Source organism: Crinia signifera, chromosome 7 (genome assembly GCF_055691185.1).
Source record: "Crinia signifera chromosome 7, ASM5569118v1, whole genome shotgun sequence".
In the NCBI taxonomy this organism is placed as follows: Eukaryota; Metazoa; Chordata; class Amphibia; order Anura; family Myobatrachidae; genus Crinia; species Crinia signifera.
In genome coordinates, this window is record NC_139223.1 from 38,688,775 (window position 1) to 38,707,530 (window position 18,756).

At 45.1% G+C, this 18,756-nt stretch overlaps 1 protein-coding gene across 3 annotated transcripts in view; it reads left to right on the forward strand.

The window, feature by feature from the left end:
- The window catches only part of COG7 (component of oligomeric golgi complex 7), a 61,581-nt gene extending 48,343 nt beyond the window's left edge, over positions 1-13,238 (forward strand). For all 3 annotated transcript variants that reach the window (XM_083152860.1, XM_083152859.1, XM_083152858.1), the window contains exons 12-18: positions 1,035-1,100; positions 5,555-5,738; positions 8,266-8,406; positions 9,810-9,893; positions 10,110-10,224; positions 11,164-11,307; positions 11,444-13,238. In XM_083152860.1, coding sequence (XP_083008986.1) covers positions 1,035-1,100; positions 5,555-5,738; positions 8,266-8,406; positions 9,810-9,893; positions 10,110-10,224; positions 11,164-11,307; positions 11,444-11,610 — 901 coding nt within the window. In that variant the 3' untranslated portion in view covers positions 11,611-13,238. The remainder of the gene's footprint in view (positions 1-1,034; positions 1,101-5,554; positions 5,739-8,265; positions 8,407-9,809; positions 9,894-10,109; positions 10,225-11,163; positions 11,308-11,443) is intronic.
- Positions 13,239-18,756: the final 5,518 nt, after the last annotated feature.

An 18,756-nucleotide genomic window follows, 5' to 3' on the forward strand; every position in this document is an offset into this window, starting at 1 on the left:
ATGCGACAGATTGTATCTACTTTCCAACTATGCAGATTCGACTTTTGACAAAAACTTATGCCAAGAACCTCAATTTTACTCCATGTTAATTTGAAGAGATTATTGTAGTTGTTCTGCTCTGCAGTGTTTTTAGGGTCCCCATATACAGGTCTGACTTGTACAAGGAACAAGTCGGACCTGGTTTCCCTTGAGCTCCCCCAGCAGCTCCCTGACAGGGCTCCATCTGATTGAATGTGATTTATTGCTTGTAAAAGAACTCCTGAGAGCTGTCTGGGGGAGATCAAGGGGAATTGAATGTTCTACAGTATACAATCCGCATGGGAACACGCATCGGATTGGATCTCATGTTAAATGCCTCTGGCCCAAATTCATCCGATATATCGGCCCAATCAGTCAGAATCGGATGAAGTCGGACCTGTGTATTGGGGACTTTACTTCAGCATGGTAGACAGCACGGAAGCAGGGCAATGCTCCGCATTTTATGGGAGAAGCCATGGAAACCCTGGGTATTCCCCTGCTTGGGTTGGGTGGTTGACATCACATGATGTCAACCTCTCAGCGCCCATCCCGACTTCGGCCATCTCCAGCCAGGATTACTCAGTCTAGACTGACTTTTAACTGCAAACTTTTATCTGCGAAAAATATCATTCGAGGGCAAGCAATCATCAAATGTTTTTTTTGCCCAGGCGGCTGCAAACGAGTGGATATGTAAGAGAACTTGTCATTGGCCCTTACCATTACTATGTAATAGATATTCATATGATCTACTGTACTATTATCTCGTAATGATCCTGCACAGGTTCCTATACTCACAAATGAGTTATGCAGGTATCCTCCTGAGAACCATGTATATAAAGTAAGGGTACATGAGCCGTGCATGCACGCAGTGTGTTAATAAGAGAATTGGTGCACTCCATGTAATAGCCAGTACTCTGTGGCTGTGTAACTAGTCATGTCTAAGTTTTTTTTCCACCAGCATTCAGAGAACTTACCACCCTCATCGCCATGCTCATATTCCTGTCTGTCGCCTCTAGGATCATTGCCACTTGCGGAGAGCTCTTACGGCAGTGCGGAGACTTTGAACAACAGCTGGCAAGCTGGTAAGCAGCGCGTTCCTTAATGTGGTTGACTTCTAATCCGTGCAGAGGGTCGGGGAACTGTTTGTGTATATGTCAAAATAAATCGTAAATCTCGTAAAGAGGTGCGGCAACGGCAGCTACAGCAGTAGGTGGAGGAGGAGAGATGGTGTTTGTACTTAAAAATAACTGACACTTCCAAGGGTACGAAACCAAGATAGCGGCATCAGTGGTGAATATTATATTTGATTTGGCCTCTTTGATTGCAGTGAGACCTCCACCTCCTAATGAAAATTACTAGTCCATAGACCATAAGCCCTGGACCATGCTTTGTAAATGACTGGCTCTTTAAAAAAAATAAAACCCTCCAAGTTCGGCCGAGATGCCGCCGGACTCGCACTGCATTATATCCGGCCTTTGGTGTGAACTACTGGTAATTTCATACGGATCATCAGAAGCACAACCAAATATGTGTCGCGGTAATGGGAACGATATCTGTTTTCATTCATCTCATTTCGCGAGAATGTGATGCATGAGCATGTGAAACGCTCGTGCTTCCCTGTCACGGCAAATGGCGCGCCGCGACGCCAAGACACAACTCACTGTCGGGATGAATGATAACAGTACCACCTGTACCTGCGATTGCGTCGATCACTCGCAGAAAAAGAGTCCGAATTATGAGTGGATGACAGCAGGTCCGATGTGATGCGCAGTCCTGTGGGGATAGCACAGGAAATCGTAATGTCACCAGGGATGTCCAAGAATGTAAGGATGGCCAGTTTGCCCAATGATGGCTGGAGCTTGAGCTACTGTCACATGCAGGGTACATAGAATATACGAGCGCCTGCCACATAATAGACCCGACACCAACTCCAAATTAAAGTAAAAGTATAAAAGATTTCCTGTTTTACATCTTTCATAAAGGTTATTTTTTACATGGAGACTATGGGTGGTATTCAATGCTGCTGGCGAGGGGGGGGTCTGCGTCGAGAGTGGCTTGTTTAAACAACATGGACACTAAACCAGTAGCATGGCACACTGTTTTATTCTCCCACCACTCCCTAGTGGATGGTAAGGCATTAAATACCGCCTGTCGGCTCAAAAAACAGTGAAAAACCCCATGTTGACCTTTGGACTGTCGACCTAGACCCATGTTGACTAAATGGTGTTGACCCAATGCTTGCCGACCTAATGACCATATCCCTAAAAGACTTTCTATTGCAGTGGTTGAACGTCTGTTGTAGCTGCTGTTTGCTGGGGTGATACAGTCCAGCAGCCATGAGCATATAGACTTACTGCATGCTTGGGGGGCCGGGGGTTCCTTCTAAGCAATTCATGACCTGGCATTGCATCTGCCATATAAAAATAACAATTAAATAGAAAACAAGTTTTGTTTTTTTGTTGTTTTTTTTAATATGGTCTTTAAAAAAAAATCTTCTATATAAATATAATGCATCATTTTTTTCTATGTGGCCATTGGGAATGTGTCATAGGATCGACACAGCTAAGGTCGACATGCATTGGGTCAACCACTGAAGGTCGACATGGGCTTAGGTTGACAGGGTCATTAAGTCGACACAAGCATTAGGTAAACATGTTTTTGTCCCAAGTGTCGACATGGGTTTTTCATGTGTTTTCTTTTTGTCCCAGGTGTCGACATTGACACTGTATCGGTGCACTGTGTCCCCTCGCATGGCTCGCTGCGCTCACCATGCTTCGGGCACAGTGGCTCACTACACTCGGCACACTATTTCATCCTCCCTCCACGCCCTAGAGCAGTGATTTTTCAACCTTTTTACCTTGCGGCACACTAAATTGCCAAGACCATGAGATCCCCACAGGAAAAAAACAAACCTATTGGCTCCCTATAAAAAACAATCACATTGGTCCCCAGAGGTAACAAAAATAAGATACATTGGCCCTTTACATGAAAAGAAGAGTCCAGTAAATAACAGTTGAACTGGTGGTGGCTGTAACTGGTTTGGGCCTCACTAGGGGCCTTATTTTGGTTCATTCTTTCTGACAAAATCCTTCTTAGATGGGCAAAACCATGTGCACTGCAGGTGGGGCAGATGTAACATGTGCAGAGAGAATTAGATTTGGGTGGGGTTTTACTTCAAAGTGAGATCTATATTGCAGTGTAAAAATAAAGCAGTCAGTATTTTCACAGAAACAAAATTACTCACCCAAATCTAATTTTCTCTGCACATGTTACATCTGCCCCCCCTGCAGTGCACATGGTTTTGTCCATCTAAGAAGGATTTTGTCAGAAAGAATGAACCAAAATAAGGCCCTAGATCTGGGGGCACACTGGAGAACAGATCAAGGCACACTAGTGTGCCACGATACAGTGGTTGAAGATCACTGCCATATTGGATGGTATGGCATGAAATACTGCCTTTTGGCACATGTCGGCTTAAAAAAACCCCATGAAAAACACATGTCGACCTTTTTACTTTCGACCTTGCCCATGTCGACATAGCAGTGCCGATCGCTTGACAACCCAGCTCGCGGGTCAGTATTCAACTGACCCCCCTTTTTTTCGCTGGGGTTTTCCCAGTGAGGTGGAAATGGCGAGGCTCGTGGCTAAATGCAGCAGGCTTGATGCATTAGCAGTGAACCTCAGGGCATGAGGGCGGCGAGGAGTCCCCTGGAACGTTGAATGGGGCAAGCGGCCCTGCGGGGGGGGGGTTAAACGGCGAAGATGGCTTGTTTTCGGCAATCCTCACCAAAAATAAGCCACCCTTGCTGCAGTCACGCCCTCGCCGGCAGCATTAAATACCGCCTATTGTCTGGTCACAAACACAAGAACCTGGCTCTGAAGGTGTTAAGACACCAATACCGAATTGAAAACCGTTTTATATTTCTGTAAGGTGCTGTGACTACAGATTGCTTTCATCATATCAGTGTTTCCAGTTATATCAATGTCACAGTGCGGTTTTGTTGTGTCAATATTTTCCCTACACAATCTATTGCTATTCTACTAGTGTTTTGTATAGCTGTGCTGTTTGTTCTTGCCAGACACCATTGTGCAATATAATGCAGCACTTTGGGAGGCTGTGTGGTGGTTTGCTGTACGCCTTCATCCTTTATGTCCTGGAACTTGGAGAATCGGTTTCAGCTACCTGTAAGAGGGCACATTCACAGAGCTACGTGGCTGCAGGAATACCCCATGTGTAGGGTCATTTAATGTGACCTGTGCTAGCTGGTTTCCTAGTAGATTTGCAGCAGCTATGCTTGGTTACTCTCTCACCTTTTTTAAACCCATAAGTCCTGATCCAGCCTAGCAAACAGGTAAGCGCCACCCCAAACATCGGGGAAGCGGACTAATTCGTCCCGCTACAATCTGGCTCTGAATCTGCCCACACTACAATTGGATTTAGTATATGATGAACCAAAACTGTTAATCACGCAAGGACGCCAACGTTTCAGTGATTTATTTCGGCAGGACAGAAATAACAGAGAATATACACTCACCATTTAAAGTGCCGGCCATCACCACCTTGTTTGTCTGGGCGCCGCCTTCCAACTGTTGTGAGTCCCGTCTAGATGTCATCACTGCGTGCTCCCATCACCACCATGTTGGTTACTGGCAAGAATACATAGAATGGGATGTATTGTATAATACATAGGGGGAAATTCACTAAGCAAAATACGGTAGGAATTGGCGTATCCGGGCACATATTGGTATTTGTGTCATTTACGAAGGTGAAATAACGTTAGTATTTTACGACCGTAACAACTTGTCGTATTCGTATTTTTACAATAATCCGAATTAATACGCCATCGAAAGAATACGCTTTGAATTTTACATTACTCCAATGTCATTTTGAAATTGACTATCTAGTCCTATATCAAATACGAACATATACTAGGCGTATTCTAGTACAAGTTGTAAAAAAATACAACTCCATATGACATGGAAAAACACGAATCTCAAAAATACGACACCTTTGTAAATGATGCTCCGGAATACGAATGTGGAAATGAAATACTCAACCAATAACAGTCGTATACAAAATACGAATATGACTGAGACATAGTCGTATTCTTAGTAAACCGCTTACTACTCCTCACCTATATGAGGTAAAGTACCACCACTGACCACTAGAGGACACTCAATGGAGTAATATCTCCTTTGTGCACTAAAAGATGTCAGAACAGAAAGTGAAAGCACATTTTGCAGGGACACTGATCTGTTTCAAACTTGATGGATATGGAGAGAGGGAGCTGTGAAGACAAGAGATTGGAGGCAGGAGCAGATAGGGACTGGGGGTGGAGAGGAGAGTTTGTGGGCTACAACTGTCAGAGCTGAAAGTGAAAGTACATTGCAGAAGCCGCCATTTTGACTGGCTTTTAACTAGTATAAAATAGAGAGACTTTTTCTTTTGTTAAATGATGTCAGTAAACGGGTTGTGAATAGATGATATTTGTAGACATAACAGCAGTCTTTTGTGTGGCATTATTTTGTGTTCTAGGATCCTGTCCACAGCAGGGAAGCACCTGTCTGAGTCTTACAGCCCCCGCAGCCTCAGCGGCATGCAGGACTTCAGTGCCGCTGAGCGGAAGAGCAGCAGGAACCCCTGGCAGGAGTACAATTACCTGCAGAAGGGTGACCCGGTGGAGTATGGCAGCCTGATGGAGACACTGTACATGCTGAAGGTGAAGTGGGCCTTTTTCTCCTTTTGCTTTTTGAGGCCCCTATAAGCTACCTGATTTGGGCCCGATTCCGGCGGATTGGGTCGAGAAATCAGGGGTGGAATCGGCCCAAATACAGTAGCATGTGTCTTTAGTCACCTTCAGTGTGAAAAGCCAACATCTAACCAGGACAATGGTTCCCTGATCAGATCTGTAGTTTCTTACACAATGATTACTGTTATGACAGGGCTTCGTCTCCACATGGTCATGCAGATGTATCTTCTTTCATTAAATAATGCTCTTTCCATTGCCAGGAACCTTGTGTCTCCCTAGCAATTACCGGGAACAGTTCTAAAACATCAATATAATGTTTATCATCTGTACAGACTGTTCTGCTGCACATTGCCGAAGTTTACTGCAGCTGGCGGGAGCTTTATTTACCTGCTGTAATTCTCCACTATGCCCACACGTATTCCCTGTCATTGCACTTAGGTGACAGACCTACAGTAGGTGTAGAGGGCACTTTATCACTGTTCAGAATGACTATGGATACAGTCCATGTTTAAGGATCCACGTATTTACTGGATGTGAATTCCCATTTCAGTTTGAAATCAGCCGATTTATCTATTTAGGTTTATTGTTACGAATGACAATCTCCAGTACATCAATTACGACCTTAAATTATAGTTTTTGATTCCCCCTCCCCCTTCCGCCAAATCCCCTTGGTACCATGCAAGAGAATGAGTAGGCGAACACATCCCATCGCTGACCATCGAATGATTTATCTCCCCTTTGGTAATAAGTCAGTCTATGCTGACTTTTATTGCTGTTCGCTGAAGACGGGACGGTCGCTGATGTCATGTGACTGCTGCTGCCCCCTACACGCCCCCAGCCCTCTATCACCGCAGCACACGGCTTCGGAGAGTGTGTAACTTGCCAAAGCCGTTTACTGCCGGGGTGTGCAGAAATGCACAAGGACAAACCCTGACCATCAGGGCAGGGGCTGCAATCGGATCGCAACGAGCGATCCTGAATTGGCCCCTTAATCTTTTGAGTCTGTGGTTTAGGTCGGCATCCTAGCATAGCGTTATCAGTAGGTTACACATACGCCTGCTTGGTTCCTGCCGTCAGTTAAGTAGTTATCAGCGGTTCTATTGTGTAGCTGTGCTTATATTAGTAAGTATGGTAATATGATGTTCTAGTAATAATATAATGTGTTACAGGGAGCTCATTTGGGACCAAAGAAATGTCGTTTTAAGTGAAACGATTGCATATGATGAGAAGAGGCTAAAACGCATGGCTTAGTGTGTAAAAAGTGTAAAAAAGTATAACCTATCACAGTGTTGTCCCACCACTCCGTTACAGACTGCTGCGGCCACCTGAAATATTATTAGGACATTGACCTTGTAGGATCTTATCTAGAACCACGAGGCTGCAGTCACTTTAGCTGCTGTAACATTGCTGTTCCTGTATAAGTCTTAACGAGGCTTTACTAAAAAACATGTTTGCAATGTTGCAGAAGTGAAGGAGAGCAGGAAGGACATTTAATTCTATTCCAATATATTATAGTGTATTATTCAGCTCCATACAAGATCAGTATGCGGAAATGTCAAATAGTGGCTTCAGTTGCCCATTCTAGCCTACCCGTCGTCTATATGTGGTCAAGACAGCCCTTTAATCATCTAGGCCAATATTCAGGAGAACAAATGCTTTCCTTTCTATAGAAACCAGTACCTCGCCCTTCATTCACCTCACTGGCTCCTTGTACATGCATAGAGGTGTAGTCAATGGTTTTTGCAAGCGGTCACAGCTCGCAGGGTCAGTATATAACTGACCCCTGCACACGCTGTTTCCACGTTGCTAGGTTTTTACAGTGACGGGGAAACGGCGTGTTTGGGCCGCTAAAACAGCTAGGCTCACCGCTAAATGCAGTGAGCTCCCTGCAATAGCCGCACGCCTCGCTGTTTGGGGGAATTCTCTGACAGTGAGGATTCCCCCGGAACGTAGAATAGGGTGAGCGGCCGGCGTGGGGGTTAAACGGCAAGGGTCGCTTGTTTTTGGCGATCCCCGCTGTTTAACCCCCTCACCGGCCACATTGAATATGGGCCCTAGGCTACTCCTCAATGAATGTACATGATGGCGAGATATCTGCTCGGTATGATTCAGTGACTGATTACAGTATATTTTTGCATGTTCTGGACCTCTATGGAATTACCTCAGAATTTCTTAAGCCCCGTACACACGGGGGGATATATCGCTCAGTGTCCCGTTTGCATCAGCGACCAGAGATGGTCGCTGATGAAAAAGAAACTGCCGGGGCAGTGGAAATCAGCTGGTCGCAGGAGCATGTTCCTGCGACCAGCGATCGCTACGGGGGAGAAAATGGGAGTGCGCACCCGGCGATATATCGCCGGTGCACACTCCCATCTTGGGCAATATGGACGCTCAGCGACCATATTGCCCGCGATATTAGACAAAATCACCCCCATGTGTACACAGCCTTATCCAAAGAGTCTATTGATGTCCAATTCTCGGTATACACCTCTTTCAGGAGAAGGGAGCAGTCAACACCAGTCTTCTTTCTGCCGCCCGCACTTCCCTCACGCGTCAGAATCAGGTGGCTCACCAACTGGCGTTTGACTCGGTCTTTCTGAAGATAAAGCAGCAACTTCTCCTGGTGCCCAAGATGGAGGTAAGGGCTGAGTTCTACGTTCCCTTTGGGGGAGCGATCAATGTTGCAGTGTTTAGAAGGTGTGGATTTGTGGTAAAATGTGTGCACATAACCACACCTGATTGTTCCAAGACAGGCCCAGATTAGCCACACATGAGGGGAGATCTATATTAAACTTTCAAAAGAGGAAGATGCATCGTTGTGTGGAAAAGATTTTGGGAAGAGATGTTTGGTGCAGATGTAACAGTAGTGTACGGAAACGCATCTTTTTTTCCCATGAGCTTATCGGTAGATGAAGAATTTATTACAGGTAGGGAGCTAGTGATGACATGCAGCCAATCAGACAGGAGGGTGGAGAAATAAATCCTATTATTGTGTATATGCACTGATAGATGGATGCATGCCTTTATGTATTACACATGAGATCAGTTTATTTATAATAATAATATCCGTATGAACAATAAAGGCCAAAGTCATGTTTGTACTTTATGCTGATGTTCACGCCATTTTCATTAGTCTGTGCACAAGCTGCGATCGCACCAAGGCACCTTTGCAATGCCGCTCATAGGGGGTTATTCTGGTTGATTCGCTCAGATGCGAATTCGCACCCTTGTAAATCAACCAAACCTCACCTTGCGCACGGGCGCCTCGCTCGCAGAGGCCTGCTAGTGGATGTTACACAGTAACATCCATCTGCAGGGCAGGGGGAACCTCCCACATTTTTCAATGGTCGCCGACCAATGAAAGATGTATTCATATGTAAGGTTGCTCTGAGCAACCTTACATATGCTTGCACGTTCAGGGAGAAGTGGGCGGGCAGCTGATATCCGGTGATGTTAGCTGCCCGCCCCCCGCCTGTCTGTCATGCCCACATTGGCATGAGAACGCCCAGTGGTCTCATGGGAAAGCCCATGAAACGCTGGGTGTTCCTATATGGTAAAGGGGCTGGCCGGCGCCCCCCGCCAGCTGTGGTGGGTGGGTGCGTTCGCTGTGGGTGCGCACACCCTGCGTATGCACATGCGCACTAACACTACATCGGTTCCCGTGCGAATGCAGCCGTGCTGCGAAGAAACCTGAATAAGGTCCATAGTGAGCATTTAAATGTAGCGATTGGCAGAAAGTGACAGTGTTGGGGGGGGGGGTACTAAGGGCTGGCTGTGCAAATGCGTGTGTCATGGCTGTTTTCGGTAAGTATCTACTTTCAGCTGCAATCATGTATGCAGAAAAAACTTGTGTAACCACAGACTCGGGGAGTAGATGTTTTTCATTGATGCTGCGTATATGTACGCAGTTGCCGAGTTCGTTACGATGGCGCTGATGGGGGGCGACTATTATTCACAAGTCCGGTTGCCATGGATATGTGGGGAATGTACAGATACGGTTTCATTCCATTGCTTCTGACGCTGTGCACCTTTTCTCACCAGAGCTGGGGCTATGAAGAATCCGGGGAAACGCTGACAGAAGACCTGCCCACATTTAGCCTCACTCCCCTGGAATACATCAGCAACGTAAGTGTGTAACGGAAGCAGCTGGTTGTATTACGCATTCCAGATTATAGAGACAGACATTTCAGAGGCAACAACGCTCTCGCCAATTACATATCCTCCTCCGTGTGCAATAGGCACCCATAGCAATTATTGCTATTAAAATCATTCCGATACCCACCATGAGGTCCGCTTCCAGCTGTCTGTACAAGGTGGTTAATGTTGCCCTTGTATTTTTAGATTGGCCAATACCTCATGTCTCTGCCGCTACACCTGGAACCCTTTGTAACCCCAGAAGACTCCACTCTGGAACTAGCGTTGCATGCTGGGAAACTGCCCTATCCTCCTGAACAAGGTGAGTGCTCCGTAAGTGCAACTAAGCCAGGTATGTCCAAGCTGTTGTGAAACTACACATCCCAGCATGCCTTGCAATCCTTTTAGCATTCCCTAATAGCAAAACTGTGGCATGGCATGATGGGACTTGTAGTTTCACAACTGCTGGAGGGCCATAGTTTGGACATGCCTGACCTAAGCGGTTGAGAGCGGTCATTTAGCTGGATGATTTATAGGTCTAATACACCTGCGCCCATTCACCTCTTAATGGCTTTCAGCTGCCAAGATGTTTGTAATATTAGCAGCCAAATAAACATACTGTACAGTCTCCCGGAGCGGATACACCCAGAGAACATGCAAATATTAGCACTTTCCAGAGAAATCAGAATCTCCCTGCTCCACAATGTTATCAAAGGTGCACTCACCAGGTATGTTATGGTTGTGTTCAGCAGCAAGGTGTGGAATTCTATTTGGGTTACTTAGATAAACATACATACATAAAAACAGTTTTGGGACCACTGTGTGTGTAGTTTGTGTGTTTTCTACATGTTTTTATGGGATTCCTCCTGTGTACTGCAGTTTCCTCCCAAGTCCAGAATCATCACCAGTATATGTTTGAGTATGTGTTAGGGGATGACGATTGTTTGCACCACCGGTGCAGGCAGAGGCGGATCAAGGGAGGGGTGATCCCAGTGTGCAGCCTCCTTACAGGCTCCACCCCTCTCTTGCTGCCAGATTTCCTCAGTAGACTCGGCAACCTGTGCGTGGCCTCTGGGAAAATGGTACAGGCACCCTTTTTCTAATGAATTCTGTAGTGTGCCTGCACAGATCTCCAGAAACATGGCTTGTAAACGATTACACTTTATCTGTAAAACTACACTATGTGTAACATGTATGCGCTATACAATTAAAGGCTAATCCAATATTAAGTGCAGCGGAAATTATTTTGCGTACATTGCAGGGGAAGAGACCCCGGAACTGGACAACATGGCCGATTATTGGCTGGGATCACTGGCGAGAGCCACTATGCAGACGTACTGTGATGTCATCCTGCAGGTGTCCGTGCTGACACCACATTCCAGCAAGCAGCTTGCCACCGATATAGGTGAGACTGCTCTGTCTATATTACACTTCCCTGACACAGACCCTTGTATATCGCTATGGAATTTCCCTTTTTATTCTGTACCTTCTTCCATACTAATGATGCAGCTCCTAACCTTCTCTCCATTATACATTCCTAGATTATCTGATTAACGTCATGGATGCCTTGGGCCTGCAGCCCACACGCACTTTGCAGAACATCGTCACTCTGGTTAAGACCAAACCTGAAGATTACAGACAAGCCGCAAAGGCCTTCCCCAGGAAACTTTCCTCATGCATTGCAGCAATGAGAAGCATTGAGTACTGACCTGGCAGTGACCCACAGTCGTACACACACGTCATGCCTGGTTATGTGGTAACAAATCTACAATCTAGCATTCAACGGACTGCGGTAGTCGGAGATGTAGCCTCTCTATCAGACAAATCAAAGTACTGTCATCTTTACTGCCAATCACCAATAAATATATTATTAGGGACTTGTATAGAAAAAAAAAATCCTTTTGAGTATATTTCCACACAAAGTCTATCTATACATGTGAGCCACATTACCAGACTACCACCCTTTTTTACATGGATTTATATTACATAACAAATCCACTCTCATAATGGGATGTAGTTGGCATCCTTCCCAATCCAATGGATGGGATCCAGGCAGTCAGAATACCAGCACCAGAATCCCAACCGCAGGAATCTTGAATGCAAGTAGAAGGGGAAAGATAGGGTCAGTTGAATGCACCTGTTAGGATTTTAGGCAGTTGGAATGCTGGTGTAGGCGGCATCCTAACTGCCGGTATCATATACACCAACCCCTTATAATACCCCCCACAACCATGTGCCTGTGAGTGTCTATCACCTTGGCCCAAATGTATTTGCCTTTATACAAAAAATATATATATATATATTTACTGTTTGAAATCTAGAGGCTATATTGCAGAAATCTTACTGCTGCCAGAAACTCTCAGGTAATTAGATTTGGGCTTCTCCACTGCTCCAGAAAGCTTTCTACGAACATCCTCTTCATTGCTTTCCTGGCCAAGAGGCTCACTGTCCGTAGCATTTGGAACAGAGGCCCTGATTCATTATAGATCACTAGTTAGAGAAAAAGCAGTTGCCTGCGATCAAAAAGTCATCGCCCATACAGAAAGAAAAGACGCAAGATTGTGAGGGCATCGCAAATAGCGATGTACTGGCAGATCCATTTACAAAAAAAGAGATCCACCCAACAATCTGAGTATCTACGTCTAGGGCTTCCAGTAATCTGCTCAAGAGCTAGGCAGGAAGTGGTCGTCAATTTTTTTTTCCCTTTCAAAATCAATTGGAAAATGTCTTTTGTAAGAATAAAAGGAAAGTCGAATAGACACAAATTAATCTATAATAGTCACAATGATGATGCAACACTGTCAGCTGGATGGGGCAGCACACAGCCAATCAGAATGCACACATATCATGGCACAGAAGATGTATGGTTTCTCCTACACTGTCCACCGGTTCTCAAACTGTGGGTCCTGACCCCAAAGTGGTTCCCGACCTTCTCAGCATGGGGTCATGACTCCATGTTGCTGACCCATCAGGCTGATGACTCTTCTAATCTCAGTCATTGATTCAAAGAGTCTAAAAACTGTTATGTTAGACTCCTCACATCGTTGAGTTCCTCCACGATATTGCCATGTATGTGCTGTCTGCTGACCACACATGTGATGTGATGACCTTCTGCAGTCACTTTCTGGGGTCCCGTAATTATTTTTATTGTTTGTTGGTGTCCCATATCAAATAGTTTGATGACCCCTGCTTTAATTAAATTGCATTGTATGCTCTCGCAAACCTGGACCCTTTTTACCATTTGTGACAATTTGTATAGGACAATACAAATGTGTTTCTACTCTACAGAATATTGTTCTTGGAAATAGATTATATTCAAATAAATTCTTATTTTTAGGTTTGTATTTATATTTCTTACAGCGGTTATGTTATGGGTTTTCCAATGTACTCGGTGAAGTTAATGGTAGTCTTTAGCAGCGCTACCCAGGGTATGGATCATTTGGTCTACAAGAAGTTGGTCGACAAGCATTGTGTCAACACCTTTAGGTCGACATGGGTCTAGGTTGACAGGTCATTAGGTCGACATGTGGTTTTGCACTGATTTTTTAACCGAATGTGGACATGGACACAGGTTAAAGTGCACCGCTTCGCTATGTTCGGCATGAAATACCGCCTGTCGGCTCAGAAAACAGTGAGAAACCCCATGACAACCTTTTGACTGTCAACCTTGCCCATGTTGACCTAATGCTTGTGTTGATCTAATGACCTGTCGACCTAATGGTGTAGACCCAATGCTTGTCGACCATCATGTTGTAGACCAAATGACCGTATCCCACTACCTCAGCCATGTTTTCTGCACCATTTTATTGTGTATTATACACTGTTGCCACCAGTGATATAAGGTTCTAGGAATAAGCCAGGTTTGCACCAATACACATTTATGCTTTGTGCAGCTCTAAATGAGTCAGGACACAAACCCACTGTTTTGTGTTCCACCCATAAACTGCCAAGGAAAAACTGTCTTTTTATGTCCAGAACGAACATCTACATAAGTATAATTGAACAATTGTGTGTGTGTGTGTGTGTGTGTGTGTGTGTGTGTGTGTGTGTGGGGATGGATGGATGTTCCACGATAACTCTCGAACGCTTTAACTAATCATCTTCAAACTTTGCACACTACCTTATCATCTTAAGGGACAATCTAAAAAATGGGTTTAATCGGATGACTTCTTAAGGATGCGGTCATAAGGGTCCATGCTATTTCTGTTGTTTTCAAGCATTGTGATAGGTAGTTGGAAAGCTTATGACTGTCTGAATACAACACAATAAACAGACTCCCTTAGGTGGACCCTTAAAGGCCTATAAGGGTCCATTAAATGAAAAACATTTTCACTTTACAAAACTTTTGACAAACTGAAACTAATAAGAGACTCATTGGCAGAGTGGTCTGTGAATCGAACACTAGATATCGTTGTGAACTCCATGTGAGATCAATCCCCAGTCCATTCTTTTTTTTCTCTTGATTGTTTGCTTATTCATTGAGGGTTTTCGGGATCTTCTGTACCTGCTGCAGCAGCTCCCCTCCTTGGAAGGTGGGTGGTTCTGGCCGCTGCAGAAGCTCCTGCCCTTCTGTGGTTGGGAAGGGGGTTGTAGACTTGCTCTGGCCACTGCAACAGCTCCTGCCCTGCTGTGGTTGGGAAGGGTAGGAGACTTGCTCTGGCTGTGCAGCAGCTTCTGCCCTGCTGTGGTTGGGAATGGTAGGTGGATAGTTGGAGACTTGCTCTGGCTGTGCAGCAGCTTCTGCCCTACTGTGGTTGGGAAGGGTAGGTGGATGGTTGGAGACTTGCTCTGGCCACTGCAGCAGCTCCTGCCCTGCTGTGGTTGGGAAGGGTAGGTGGATGGTTGGACACTTGCTCTGGCTGTGCAGCAGCTTCTGCCCTGCTGTGGTTGGGAAGGGTAGGTGGATAGTTGGAGACCTGCTCTGGTTGCTGCGAGAAAACAAGAAATGGATAAAGTTCAAGTAATGCAAATTACACAACCAAACCCAAGCAACACTGGGTACCTCAGCTAGTATATATAAAATACTCCTTCACCACTGTGGTGAAGTACCACCAGTGACCACTCGAGGCCACTTGATGGTTCAAGTTACTCCGTAACAGAAAGTGAAACCAACATAATGGGTTTCAAACTTACTGGATATGGAGAGAGAGATTGGAGGTAGGAGCCAGTGTATACATTGGTGGCCAGTGTCTGCATTCATGCGTTGTCTGATATACATACTTTTCTGGTGCCACAATCCGATCAAACCACTGTCTTCTCTCTCCTGCTGCCGTCCCTCGTGCTCACTCTTGCTGCTTACTCCGGCTGCTCCAGCACATCACAGGCGATATATCAAGGGAACAAAAAGCACTCCTTTTTCCAACCAACGATAAATCACCTGTGCGGTCCGACCAACCTAGAGGCTCCTATCCGACTCTCACGGGACTGCGCATCGCATCGGATGGAAAACACAGAAGATGTTGCACTTTTCAGACGATATATCGACCCGAATGGCCAATATAGTGCAAAATTGTTCTAATGTAAGGGGGCCTTAAGCTGTTATTTTGACATTTTGAATAGAAAAGGAAAAATGCTGATCAGACCCTTGCAATAATGCAATAAAATGTTATAGGGGATATTTACTAAAAATGATGATTACTGCTGATCCGGTATACAACCAGGATCGGGCATAATCAAGCCGAATGGAGACTACAGCTAGTTTACAAAGCTGCCACATTCTCCGATCCGTATTCTCCCCACAAGGTATCCTCACACAGGGCCAGATTCTCTAAGCTTCAAAAGTGATAAAATCGAGAGTGATACACAACCAGCCAATCAACTCCTGCCTGACATTTTTTAAACACAGTCTGTGACATGGCAGTTAGGAGCTGATTGGCTGGCTGTTTATCACTCTCCATTTTATCACTTTTGAAGCTTAGAGAATCTAGCCCAGGCTTTCCTAACCACGGTCCTCAAGGCACACCAACAGTGCAGGTTTTAGTGATATCCAGGCTTGAGCACAGGTGACTTATGCAGCCCATACACGGTACGTTTTCGCCGGCTCCGTTTAGTACTATGCGATGCGTGCTCCCGCGCATCACATAGTACGGTACAAAAAGTATGTGCTGCACATACTTTTTGTACTAGGTACACATCGCATCGGATCACAGTGCATGCACAAGGCATGCACTAGGGATGTGATCCGATGCGATGCGATGCGTGCTAATTAAGTGCCGAACGGATCCGTTAAACGGACCGTGTATGGGCACCTTAAATTAGTACCTGAGTGATTCTGATTAAACCATCTGTGCTGCAGCCTGGATATCACTAAAACCTGCACTGTTGGTGTGCCTTGAGGACCTTGGTTGGGAATGCCTGATCTAGCCCATAGTAGGGTGACACCAAAATGCTGGGACTTGGGTGCTGCACAGTGACATTACCATGCAGCACTCAGCTTTTGTCACTAAGGAGAAGCCAAGAAACAAAACAATTGTCCAGATGTGTGCGCAACAAAATCAGTGTGCAGCTATTCTCTAGTTCAGAAGGTAGAAACACCTTAAACTACCCAAGATACAGGTGCACAAAGAGAAAAAGTGGATCAGAAATGATAGCGCTCACAGATAACCATGCAACAAGGTATTCAAAACCTTGCTTAGATATACAAAACCAGATTGAACTTGGCAAGGTTCACAGGTGTATTGTCAAGAATGATCCAAATATATCAATCTTTCTCCGAATTCTCCCCTAGTACAAACACAGGGGAGACCTAGTAGAAGGCAACATAGTGCAGATCAGTAAAATCGAAAAAAAATTTAAAGTGTCAGATACACTTACAATAAAATGACTTGATATAAAAGCATAGACAATGTGTCCCCAGGCAAAACAGCATGCAGATAGTGTCCACTGTATCCTCCCTCAGGCTGGGTCCCTTGATCCGGACACAAGGGGGGCTCAGTTAAGGTCTCACCGCTCCAGCACAGCTGTATCCACAGGTCCACAGATTGACTAATACATGCAGTCACGCTTAAATGCGTTTTCGGAATGAATCCTTCATCAGAAGCGTGAAGGGCATGTCCAGACCAGGGTGTATATATACCACAGTAAATAAAAAAATACAGGTGTACAATTTGGCGCTAATCGGCATCCAGCGTCCGGCCTCCACGTGAAAACAATATGGCGGTGCGTTAAAAAAAACAGCGTCACCGCATGCATCCCCTTGTGTCCGGATCAAGGGACCCAGCCTGAGGGAGGATACCGTGGACACCATCTGCATGCTGTTTTGCCTGGAGACACATTGTCTATGCTTTTATATCAAGTCATTTTATTGTAAGTGTATCTGACACATTAAAAAAATTGTTTGATTTTACTGATCTGCACTATGTTGCCTTCTACTAGGTCTCCCCTGTGTTTGTACTAGGGGAGAATTCAGAGAAAGATTGATATATTTGGATCATTCTTGACAATACACCTGTGAACCTTGCCAAGTTCAATCTGGTTTTGTATATCTAAGCAAGGTTTTGAATACCTTGTTGCATGGTTATCTGTGAGCGCTATTATTTCTGATTCACTTTTTCACTAAGGAGGAGCCGACACTGCACGTAGGGTCTATAGGGGCAGCCTGGTATCTCCAGGAATACTGCGCATGCTGCCAGAGCGACCATGCCCCTTCCTCATAGGGCCACACCCCTTTTCAGGCAATCATGCCTTCAGCACGCGGATGGTCACAAGTTGGGGTTTAGTTACACAACAATACGCACCCTCATTCAGCGAGACCAGGACAAGACGGAAACTTTTGACAAAATTTGGTAATGGGGAAATGTTTGGTCATCCACTGTCTTTTTCAGACCTCGCACCAAGTAATTTCCAACTGTTTCCAGTGCTTAAAGGAGCTGTGTGTCACAAAAGTTTCAACAGCAACGCTGAGGTAAAGCCATGGCTCAGATCCAAGGGCACGTTTTACAACACTACTGATATTGACAGACTGATGTTATGTTACAAGTGTTTTAATCTTAACGGTATTGAGAAGCAGCTTAAATGTAGGCAAATAAAATAAATGATTTTCATAACTCCTTGTTTTCATTTTTCGTTCCTGGGATAGGGGAACTTACTTTTGGCATCCTATTGTACAAACTGCACACATTTATCGGGGTCTCATATTACATACATCCCATAATCACGTTGCTTTTGACTACTTTATTAAACACATTCCATAAACACATAGATAATGAAGCAGGTTTTCAGTAGCCGGATAGCTATTCTAATAAGAATTACCACATTTATTTCCTAGAATACAAAGCAGACCTCCAAGCTGATGGGTAGTTTATAAAGGGGGCCTAGGATACAAATCAGACCTCCAATCCGATGCCTAGAATGCAAAGCAGACCTCCAATCCGCTGCTTTAATTAAAAAGCAGACCTCCAATCAGATGCCTAGATTCGAAAGCAGACCTCCAATCTGATGGCTAGTTTATAAAACAAGCCTAGGATACAAAGGAGACCTCCAATCAGCTGCCTGGAGTGTTAAGCAGACCTCAAATCAGCTGCCTAGGGTCAAACGCAGACCTCAAATCAGCTGCCTAGGGTTAAACGCAGACCTCCAATCAGCTGCCTTGTATACAAAGCAGGAACCCGATCTGATGGGTAGTTTATAAAGCAGGCCTTAAATACAAAGGAGACCTCCAATCAGATGCCTATATTACAATGCAGACCTCCAATCTGATGGCTAGTTTATAAAGCAGGCCTAAAATACAGGAGATCTCCAATCAGCTGCCTAGAATGCGAACCAGACCTCCAATCAGCTGCCTAGGATAAAATGCAGACCACCAATCAGCTGCCTTGGATACAAAGCGGGCCCCCAATCTGCTGCCTAATATATA